General features: G+C 43.7%; 1 protein-coding gene across 1 annotated transcript; it reads right to left on the reverse strand.

Annotated features, from left to right (window-relative positions):
• Window positions 1-3077: 3077 nt before the first annotated feature.
• Window positions 3078-10159, reverse strand: LOC119310635 (ankyrin repeat and SOCS box protein 3-like). Its single transcript, XM_037586311.1, has 11 exons — window positions 10138-10159; window positions 9729-9899; window positions 9367-9456; window positions 8096-8235; window positions 7697-7783; window positions 7446-7568; window positions 6057-6206; window positions 4804-4905; window positions 3525-3695; window positions 3354-3433; window positions 3078-3087 (listed from the first exon to the last, which is right to left on the reverse strand). The coding sequence occupies exons 1-11, from the start codon at window positions 10157-10159 to the stop codon at window positions 3078-3080; spliced, it is 1146 nt and encodes a 381-aa protein (XP_037442208.1).
• Between the last annotated feature and the right edge of the window lie 1823 nt (window positions 10160-11982).

The raw sequence follows: 11982 nt of genomic DNA on the forward strand, positions 1-11982 counted from the left end.
ATCTTCTGGGCGGCGGCGCTGCTGTTGGCGGCGGGGCGGCGCGGCGATGCGATCTGGCGGCGCCCGCTCGGCCCAGATCATCTGGGTCTGGGCGGGCCGGCGGCGGGGAGGGTTGTCGGTGTGGCTTCCGGGAGGCAGGGGAGCGGCGATGGGCGGGTGGATGCTGGCGGCGCTGGTGCCGCCCTGCTGCAGCGTGGCCGGCGGGGCTTTACGGGCCCAATTCGGGCCTGGCCGGGCCAGGGGTGGCCTGGTATGCCCTGCTGCTGCGTCCGGACGGCGACCGCGACGGTGCTGGAGACTCGGGCCTCCCGCACGACTGCGGTGGAGGTAGTTCCCTCCCGCGTGGCTCCAGTGCTGCTGCTCCTGTCGCCTCGTGCGTCTCTCTCCATCCTCTTGGCCTCGTGGTGGTGATCTCGGTGAGGCGGCGTGGGTGGCGTCAAGACCGCGGTGGCGCATGCTGGTGGACGGCAAGGTGGCTGGTTGGCTTCGGCCTGGTTGGGCGGTGGGGCTTGGAGTGCGGGAGAAATCCCTTGCCGGCTCTCTTCCGGCTCCGATGCGGTGACACCTGCGGTTGCCACCATCCCTTCTTGGAGGGTGTCGGATGTATCCATCTCCCACTTCCTTTCGCGTACCGGGGGAAACCCTAGGACACGTCCGGGCAGCAGCGTCGTCGACGTCGCATCCCTTGCTGGAGGTGCTGCTTGGTACGCGGCGGGTCGGGGCCTGGGTCTGTGGTGGGTCTTTTCGGAGGGCGCAGCGGTGGCGGGTCATTCGCGCTTTGTCGAGCTGCCGTTGTTGGCTTTTCTTTCTTCTTCTTTGTTCTTTTTCTTTCTGTTGGGCTTGTTGTGCTTCTCGCCCGAGCCTCCTCTGTATCGGTGTTGGTTGCTTTGTAATACAAAGCGGGGGAAAACCCTTTTTCGGTAAAACTTATTGTACTATAGTTTCACTCCAATGTCAAATAAATATAGTTTTCACATTGGCATATTGTTATGATTTAAAATTTAAACATGTTCAATTTTAGGATGCTCAAAGGCACCAAAATTTATATATTTTTAAGAATCGATGATGCATCGGTTTATCAACCGAGAACAGCTATGGCCGTATGCATCGTTCTCATGCAGAGGCCGGGGAGCCCCCCCTTTTCTAAAAAAAAAAAATCAACCGAGAACAGCTCGAGAAGTGAGAGTTCCTTACGGATGGTTTGTTGGCTGGTCAGTGTGACATTGATGTCATCATCATCAAAAGTGCGGTGGCACAAAATGGCCTGTGGGAGAGTACGTGGGGATATGCTTGACCCCGAAGATGGCCTATGCAAGTGAGCGTGATTTATGTCTACAGACCGAGATCAAATTTTCTTTCGGAATAGTTTTCTTTCAATGAAAATAAATACTGACTCGACAGAGATGAAAAATATGTTTCTATCACAATATAAACCTATTGCAACCAAACAAAATATCATGGACCCAGACGCGGACAATTTTGTTTTGATACAAATTGATCCAGGCAGTCTTCAATGTCGACCTGTACTTGTTGGTGTGTGCACTAATCGGATCTCCATGTTTGGTGTTTTTTTGTTGGGATCCACCAGTGTAGGATGGATGGTGTGCACTAAACAAATAGATGATTTCTTCTACCGATTAGAAGACCTTTTGCTGCACTATCTAACGTGCCTCCCTTCCCTGAATGCAACAAGCTCCACATGAACACGCTCACACGATTACAACTGGGTACCACCATCCCATGCTTGAATGTCTTGATTTTCGGGTCGTAGATTCGCAGCGCCACATCATGGGTATTACACTCATCACGGAGCACCTGCATCAACAGCACAATCCTCCCGTCACCCAACACTGCCAAATGGCCCGTGGGAGAGTACTCGTAGCCCATTGATGGTGGGCAGTTTGGATGCCATGGTATGGTGATGGTGTACGCTTGGACCACGGTGACCCCGTCTCAGGGACATCACACAGGGGACCAGGGCGGTGTCGCTTAAGCACCACTGTCGCAGATGGGAGCCGGGGCAGCAACATTTGCCACACAAAAATCTTGATATTCAGGGGCAGCAGCCCTTTCCATTGCGGTGCCGTCCAAGAAATAGTCGGCCTACGACACATAGCAATGGTATGCCGAGCCAACAAAGAACTTACCGAGGGTGAGAGACTCCAAAAAAATGGTCTCCGGTTAATCCGCGAGCACCGGTGGGGAGGGCAGCCCACAACCTAGCCCACTCTAGCGTCTCCATCTGCCAAAATGACCTTCATAACAAGATGTTCTAGTGGCCATTTAGGGTAGGCACCGAGACCAACACCATCGGATCCGCGCAGACGGCAAACAGGTTAGGACATCCCGAACTTCCAAAACAAAGAAACTCAAGCTAAAAAACAGAAAAATAGAGCAGAAATTCAACACACTTTAAGTTAGTAGCTGAAAATACAGACATGAAACCGTCCAACTTCATGATACCGCGCATTAGTTGATACTGAATCCCACGTTTTTGGCAAGAAAATGCGCAAACAAATTGACCAGGTTGCCCTGCACGTCCAGGACTATAAAACTTGGAAAATTCCTCAACAAATGGTGTAGCCAGATAAGCTTGAAGCTGCTAAACTATGCCGAACTTCTCAAAACTCAACATCTTTAAACGTTTTAGGGGAAGCCAGTATAGAAACAACTGGTCTCGTGCAGGTCTCTTCTGATCAAACGACGGTTCAAGAAACCGTTTTGGCACGAGATATCTTCAAGGAGTTCAATGCCTCCCTGCATGATCAAATTATGACATTACTATGTTATGTAAGTGTGTTAAACATTCACAAAAAAATGTAAGTGTGTTAAAGATATGAAGTAGCAATCGATGAATATGCTCTTTGGGATTCAATCTTGAGATAAAAAAAGTTATACTCCATCTGAACACAAATATAAGTCGTCAAGGACATTGACAGTCTGCAAGGTGAAATTTGGACCAGCAATTTATCAAAAAGTATATTGTTTTAAATAGAGTTGTATATTATGAAAGAGATTTTTTATATTACATCATACTTACTTTTCATGATAAAATTTAGTAGTATCAACCTTATCTTCTAAATCCATCTGCATTTCTAACTATTCATGGTCAATGTTAAAAATGCTTAACTTTAGACAGGCCTAATACGACTTATATTTGTGATCGGAGGGAGTATCAAACAAGTTCGTGCATTGAGCCAAATTTTATGCACAATATACTCGCTGTATGCATGCTTCGGAATGACACTATATGATCTATCATGGCACGGAGTAATGGAATCTAGAGGGAGGTTTGAAATTACACTAAAGAGTTCCAACACATAAAAAGACAGAGACAGGGATAAGTATGGTACCGTAATGCGTCCTCAATCTCAACATTTGTTGGGTCCAACTTTAGACCATCAGAAAATGCATCACATGCCTTTTCATAATTCTGAGGACAGACGGATTGCAATGTCATCAGGGGAAAAAAAGGATTCGCCCCAACATAAGGAGTAGCTGTAAATTGCCAAGTTTTATTTCACCTTCAATAACATTTGGGCAGCCCCTTGCCTGTAACAGGCCTTTGGCCAATCAGGCCGCATCATCCTGCAGAATTTGGCTGACTCCAAGGCCTCGTCTCCTTCACCCAACTTAATCCAGCAAAGACTGGTATTTGAATGCAAGGTTGCATCTGCAGGATCAAGCTTGGTTGCCTATATATAATAACAAATCACACGAGCAATTGTCACTTTGCTAAAGCTGCCACTCACATACATGATTGAACTTTTTACTCATGTCTGTACATAAGAAATCGTTGGGAAGTTGTAGTTGTATCACGAGAATTAGGTGGTATATTGTAGTTGTAGTTGTATCATGAGAATTAGCCTCTTACAGAAATGTAGGGAAAGGCTGCTTACAATACACCCAAAGTGGTCGGACCGTTCCCCAGAGTGGCTACATGCACCGGGTTGCCATTTTTTATTGGAGGGGGCTATTGGAGACCCAAAATTATATTCAGATTATAGCTTTTTCCCTCTATTTGAAGTTCTGATTTCTCCCCTAATCCGATCCAATAGAATAATAAGCGATGATACTTGCTGGCGGTTTATGACAGAAGTGATGTCCCCGTCTGGGTAGAGAGGACAACATCACTTGATGTAGGCTTGTTACACAACATGACGACACCAATAGTTCTGTGTTTGGTGGGGCACTGACTCTATTATCGAAGGAGGCAGGCCAAGGCACCAAGAAGATATGGCTGGAGCAGAAAGCAGATATGATAATATCTCACTTTGATTCATATTTACTTGGTTGGATTAGCCACCAGCAATGTGTTACTATGCCATGCTCCTCTCGTCCCTGCCTTGTCAAAACCTTTCACAAGTAGTGCACCACGCTCCTTGATCCCGTTGGTCGAACCGAGGAACTTGGTGACTGTGGGTTGGATTAAGTTCTGTTACTAGGTTTGCTCACTGTATTAAAGGGATTAAGGCTAACTTGGATTAAGCAATAACTGTTGCCAAGGTCCTGGAACATGCCCTCCCACTCACGGCTAATACCTTTGCACCAATACCAAGACAGTAACACTTCCCCTTATAGCCTATGCACAGATTCACATTATTGAATTGAGAAAGTGTGAATACTGCAAAGGTATTAGCAAATAAAAAAAATCGTGTTATACTTTTATTTAGATTCATAACTGAGATTCAAAATACTGCAAATCATTAAACTAGCTAATAAACCACAAGATAGATTAGGAGATCTTAATTTTCTCTCACCGATCAATTTGAAGTTGGATAAATGAGGAAATACATGGCATACCATGGTGTAGAAATTTATTGCAGAAACATAGTCTTTTCTCTTGTACGCCTTGCTTCCTTCAGACTTCAGATAAGCTGGCCCCATTTTGAATAATGGGTCGTCCTGGAACATTCAAACTCAGAAGAGGGTAATATGCAAACTAAGATCCCCACTTGAATTAAGACCACCCACAAGAAATTATCAGCAATACTGCTTTGTACCATTTTTTCGTGCAAGACCACCCAAAACTTTTGGATTTTTTCCTGCATCACAAATACTAAAAATACCATTTTTTTAATTTAAAAAATCTCATTTCGTATATTTTTGTTGGACCCAAAAATTTGAAAGTTTTTTCCCACATTCTAGTTAGGATGTTTTAGTGTCTTGCAAAGTTTGAAGTTCATATGTTGTTTTATTTGGAAGAAACAAAAAAGAGAAATTTTGGTGTAGTAAGTTAGTTGTCTAGTACAGATCTCAAAGCAATGTTGGAGGGTAAGGATAAAGGGTGTCCAGAAGCCCAAGCTTCAAAAATTCACGTCCATGTCAATGGGGTGAAACCCTTTCAAACAGGTAAAAATTAAACTTGAAGATTAAATGATATAAGTACAACTTTTTCAAAGAGAAAGCTTGTGGAAATTTGACTTCATCCACTCATGCTCTACTCATGTTTAAGTCAGAGGATCTGAGAAGGGAATTAGAAGAAAAAAAAGGCGAGTGATAGTGGAATAAGGGTTTTCATCGAAAGAAATCCGAAGCGGTGTGGTTCGAATCCACCTCAGAACAAAATCTTATGGATCTGTTATAAAAGGCAGCGCTGAAGTACGTATATGTGCTAGGCAATGCACAAACACGTCGGCTAGAGTATAAGCAGAAATCTAGGCAGGACAACCAAGAAATTGTCAACTCTAGTGAGAAATCAGGCCATATTGAGCGGGCCAAATGGGAAATATTCCAATGGACATTTGCTTGTATTTATTCATTTATATGCACTAAATTAGTCACCATATACATATAATACCCCAAATACAACCGACTAGGTTGCTAGGCGAAGGCCAACTGCTTCGGCTATGCCTAGCACTATTTTGAAACTTGTGATAATCCAGTCATCCAACATGTGTTTTAACTTTCATACACTTGCCTCAAGTTAGGTGATGTATTGAAGATTCTAAAGAACAAAAAATACTCTAGTAAAAGTATCAAGACATGATGAATCTAGTAAAAGTATCAAGACATGATGATAATCTTAAATATGACAATGATCCTCATATGCATACCTCGACCTTTGGCAATGATTTGGCATAAGCAAGTATCCCATCAATACTCCAATCACGCACATATGGTATACGAGATGTTACTGGAAAAAGGATCTCAACATCTTTCCGCCTATTGTAATGTGCAGCAATCTCTATAGGCAGTTGACCTCCCTGTTAAGAATATACCAAAGACACATTTTATCTGAGGGAAAGGGAGACTAACAGAAGTACAAACATATATAGTATAATCACTACCAAATTCTGCCTCATTGAATCTAGTCGTTATACATCATAGTTCAAATAGATGAGAAGGACCCCTCAATATTTTCTGCTTTAAGCAGTCCATCACACAAAACATCTGAAGAAAATCAAACATTTCAAAGAACTTTGTGTATGTAACATTGACACCTCGAATGTCTATATACAGTCACGAAATAGGGCAATTTCACATTTCACTGCACTGAATTCACTGAATCATAAATGCACAATAATTTCTGCAAACTTCAAGAGAACTTATTATGATCAACAGTAATGTCAACGTTCATGTAATCAAACTTTTAGAATCTTAACTATAAAAATATTTATATACTTAAATTTCAGAAATGAAAATTATTTGAAGATTTTTTATCAAGAGAACTTTCAAATATTATAACCGTATTCTGTTCTATACTTGCATTACAATAGAAATTAGTGATCAAAGCTCCATTTTGTAGACCTTCTCAATGTCCAAAAGAACAAGTACTTGTAACCACAGGTATATATATTAAAGTTCCTTAGTTCACACTTTATCTTAGGTACTCCGATGATGAATCAAACAAATCAGCATCACATTTATGAGACAATCTATAAATCTTGCTATTCACAATACAATAGATAAGTGAAATCCATCTCTAATGGAACTCCCGGATATAGACTGAAAGATGTTGCATGCAGAATGACATGGCTTGACATCATTACGAACTATGTAAGACTTCAGAAATATTGCAATATATTTTCCACTCGAAGACTCAAGTGACTCCGTAATTTGGGATATCCTGCAGCTGGCTGGGTGCACAAGCATGCACAACTGACTCCTGCTTGTGCTACGGCCGGACTTTTGTGATGAACCAGTGCTGGTGCCCGCGCCCATGAGAAAAGATAACATAATAGTTGCATCAAGATAATGTTTGTATGAAGTAATGTGTAGATTGTTATCAAGATTATATATTTCAAGCTTCACGGTGACAATCCTTTTGCAAATGCACTAAGATGTAATTATCCTTTGGACACCAAATACCAAATAACATACGCTAGTTGATCAACAAATTGACCATCTTTCAGAAGTTCAAATACCATCCCTTACTAGCTAAAATTCCAGGTGTGAAGAACATGCACATAGAGCAAAACAAAACATGAGAAATTAAATATTACATCACCGCGAAGATCTGGATCAGCACCAGCCTCAAGTAAGCATTTGTAGAAATCAGTTAAACCTTCATTTGCAGCGACTATTAAGGGGGTTAGTGGACCAACACCGTTCACATGAGCACCCGCCTAATACAAAAGAAGTTACATAAGCATAATGAAAATAAGTGTGCCATAAAATGCACAACCTGAGAGAGCTTACAAGTTGTTAATTTATAAAACAAATTCAAATTAAATTAAAGATGGATGTACATTACCTTAATCAGAAGTCTCACACATTTCAGTGAGCGAACACGGAGAGCAGCGATTAGAGGTGTACAATGTATGGACATCGCCTTGTTACACTGTCAAGAAAAAAATAGAAAATTAATAATTCTACACGTTAAAAGTATGCAAGCATGTTCAAAAAAGGAAATTTTTGGTTCTTTGAGAGTTACAAATAAAACTTTCTGTGGAAATTAAATGGCACTGAAGTGAACCAAAATAGTTCGGTATGGTACAACTTTCGAAAACGTCTCATCTCAGTGCTACATAACAGATTTTGTAATAAGTTGAAGATAACGGACAAGACAACAATGCACACCATGTTTCAACATTTATGAGCATGCTATAAATATAGTAGATCAAACAATACCAAGCATAGAAAAGGAACATACATCTGCATGATGGTCCAACAAGGTCTTCACAGCAGCATCCTGATCTTCCATAATAGCAGCATGCAGTGGTGTCATACAGTAAGATAAGGAATTAATATCAGCTCCTTTTGAGAGCAAGACTTCTATCATATCACACACTCCTGAATTAGGAATACAGAATATTAGGCGTGTAAACCGTAGAATTCTAAGGTTACAGTGGCTAAAAACATACCACATCCATCAAATACAAGCAATCCAGCTAAATTGCTAATTTGTACTGAACATCTAATATTCAATCACGCTTGGATCCACATATATGCCTGAGACGCTCAGTGCAGCACAAAAATAATTGTACTAGTACGGTACGGTAGGTTCATGGAACCATATTTAACAGTAAAATGAATAGAATTGTTTAATGGTTGATAATGGAGAAAAATATTATATTTTTGTTTCGTCAGGGCTAATTAAAAACACATAGAACTTGGTCAAATTAAAATAGGCAGCTTGAACATAATTAATATGAATACATACTATTCATCAGTCCTATACGATGGTAACTCTTTAGTTTTATGGTTTATGCCATAAGAATATCAAATTAGTAAAAACATCACTTCCTTTACATACAACACCCTTTTTGACAGAATGTATGAAGACATGTTTTGTTATAATGACATTATCCTATTGGTGTAGAGCTTTGGACTCATAGTTCCACAAACATCATATTGTTGCACAAAAGTGAAAATTGTCAGAAATATTCTATGCATTCACTCCATTGATAATGGATATCCCTCTATTTTGCTCAAAAAGAGAACACAAGCATAAGTACATACGTACAACATAACTATCACAAGGAGCATTTCCAGTCTTATAGTACCTCTGATACTTTTTATCTTCCTTTTAGAAAACACAGAGTCAAACATTTAAAAGTTTGACCAGTAATATGTTAATAGCTATCAAATTTAGTTATATGGAAATTTTATCACTAGGTTTCCCTTTATAAATGATTTTATATAAGTATAATTTCGTTGGTACATACTGACACCATGTTAAAAGTATTAGTCAAAATGAAACTTCTAAGACTGCAAAAAGTCATGAAGGGCAAGTAATAATAAAGAAGAATAAAGATAGTAGTAGTAAGCTTCATAACCGCTTCCTACCAAAACAGAATGACAAATAATTCTTACAAAAGTTGCGGCGGTGAACAAATAAAAAATGACACATATTGCAAGGGGGGCGGAGAAGGGGTGGACCTGCTCCAGCTGCCAGATGGAGAGCGGTGGTTCCATATTTACCACGCTTTTCTGGATCAGCACCATGATCAAGGAGATACCTCACAGTATCCACATTACCACAATGAAGTGCGCAATGAAGAGGTGTAACACCTATTGAAATTACCAGAATAGATAAGAGGTTTGCAGAATCATATGTTCTGTCCAAAAGAAGAAAAATCCGTCCTACGATTATTCACTTCTGCCATGGAACATGAATCTATCTATCTCCTACTATACATCCGAAAGATTTGCATAAGAATCCACATTTGGATCCGCGCTAGATGTGCTGCTGGTGAACCACCAAGCTCAGTTTCTACAGACATCGTTCCGGGGGATCTCAAACATAAAAGGGGCCTGGATTTATTTTACACAAAACAGATCACCTTCGTCGTCTGCGTCATTCACCCTCAGGTGAAGCTCCTCAACTAGGTACACGACCACCGGCATCCTCCCGTGGCGGGCGGCGACGTGCAGCGCCCCGTGGCCGCGGTCCCTGACGGCCTCCACCGCTTCCTTGACACGGCCCTTCCCACCGTCCAGCTCCCTCGCGATGCCTGAGGGGATATATTTTCGCCCAAATCAGATTCGAACACAAAAAATGCGCAACCAAGCAGAAAACTACGGAGAAGGGCGGGCGCATCCAAGCATGCTGCGTGCGTACTCTTGAAGAGGCGGAGATCGCCGTTGGCCGCCGCATGGAAGAGCCGCCGCTGCGGGCCTGCAGGGGGAGGAGAGGCGTCGGGGTTAGCTAGGGGTCTGAGGTGCCCAGGGCTAGGGCCTCGGGGCGCTTACCGGAGATGAGGGGCGGCGCCATGGCTGGTGAGTGGAGGTTGGTAGGGTTTTGAAGCAGAGGAGTGAGTGAGAGAGGCAGCGAGAACGGGAGCGCAGCGGTTTGGACGCAAGTGGGAAATGGGGAAGGTCGCCGGTCAGGTGGCGTGTCGATCGGAGGGGTGAGGGAAATAAATGGTCACGCAATTAAGTTGCGCCCTTTCGGCTAAAAGTTGAGCCGAAGTCAAACAAATTAAAAAATACTACGCAATTAAGTTGTATATTTCTATATCTATATCTATACCTACTATTTAAAGGGAGTAGATATTTTTGTTTGGTTTCGCTTTGTTTCGTCCCGTTTTAAGTATTTATACGTGTATGAGAGCATCTCCAACAGGAGCGCCAAAAGATGCGCGCGCGGTAAAATCATTTTTTAGTATGCGCGGGGCGGTTTCGAGCGCTCCAGTGGTGGCAGCAAAATAGCACGCAGGGGAAGCATTTGCGCGCGCGCGGGAGAAATCGGCAGCTGGCGCGGTAGATTTGGCGCGCCGCTTCCCGCGCGCCAATAAAATCCGGCGCTTGCCACGCGCTCAACCACACTGCCACGCGCCCTTCCCCTCGCCACCTCGCCGCTTCCAGTCTTTCTCGCCGCTTTCCCCGCCACCACCGCGCCACCATGCCGTCGCGCCGCCGGGGTTCTTCGGGCTACCGCGGCGTCCGCGAGCGCCCCAACGGCTGGTACTCCGTCGAGATCCGGTCCGGCGATGTCCGGCTCGGCGTCGGCTCGTTCCGAACCGCGCACGAGGCGGCCCGCGCGTACGATGCGATGGCGTGACGCTTGGGGAGGCCCCCGTCGCGCAGATGAACTTCTGGGACGTCTTCACGCACGAGCAGGCGCAGCGTCGCCCCTCTGCCTCTTCTCAACACGGACCAGGAGCGTGCGGACCATGTTCGGCTACAGCGCCGCCTCCTCGTCACCGAGGAGGACGAGCGAGCCATGGCGGAGTGGCGCCGGCGCCACCCGGAGGACGTCGCCGCCAAGAACATCTTCTGGGCAGAGAGGACGGCAAGGTGCCGCGCGGAGCGTGCCGAAAGGCGTCGGTGCAAGGCACCGGCCTTAATACAGCGCGATATATCGAGAACGGCGGGCACACGATCTTCTCCCCGACGATCTGCGTTGGGATGACATGTGGCTCGCTACCTCGGACAACACCACCGAGGATGATGATGATGATGATGATGATGATGATGGTGATGATGATGATGGCTGGGAGTCATCGTAGTTTTCCTCAGTTGCACCATAGTTTTTTCTATCTAGTTGCACCGTAGTTCTATCTAAAATTTGAGCCAAAGCCAAACAAGTACTACTCTCTTCGTTCAAACAAACTTGTCAGAAAATAAATAAAAATAGATGTATCTAAAACTAAAATACGTCTAGATACATCTATTTCTTCGACAAGTGTTTTCGGATGAAGAAAATACTTAACAAAATGCATATTCAGCAAAATACCGGATGACATGGCGTCTCGGTTGGCGTCTTGGTTGATTTCTCTACGGTTGGCGTCTCGGTTGATTTCTCTTGTCTCTCTTGAGCGTTGTAAAGTGGGCCTGGTGTCGGACTACGGGGACACATTTTGCCAATTACAAGCCTACTACTCCCTTCATTCCAAAAAGTTTATCCCTCAAATAGATGTATGTAGCATAAAGACATGAGCTTTTTCAAACAGAGGAAGTATAATTTGCACGATGCTCACCCTCACCTCCTTGCATGGCTGGCAGTCAACCAGCTTGATGTGAAGAACCGATTTCTTCACGCACACATGATGAGGAGGTGTTCTGCTTTCAACCTGTCGGCTTCGTCGACATCTC

The sequence above is a fragment of the Triticum dicoccoides genome, chromosome 5B (genome assembly GCF_002162155.2).
Source record: "Triticum dicoccoides isolate Atlit2015 ecotype Zavitan chromosome 5B, WEW_v2.0, whole genome shotgun sequence".
NCBI lineage: Eukaryota > Viridiplantae > Streptophyta > Magnoliopsida > Poales > Poaceae > Triticum > Triticum dicoccoides.

Excerpts from the sequence above, each read along its gene's own strand:
- LOC119310635 (XM_037586311.1), bottom strand. The coding sequence starts at position 10,159 with ATGGCGCCGCCCCTCATCTCCG. Across the intron at positions 4,906-6,056 it reads AATCATTGCCAAAGGTCGAG|GACGACCCATTATTCAAAAT; the intron begins GTATGCATATGA and ends TGAATGTTCCAG. Across the intron at positions 3,696-4,803 it reads CAATAAATTTCTACACCATG|GCAACCAAGCTTGATCCTGC; the intron begins GTATGCCATGTA and ends TATTATATATAG.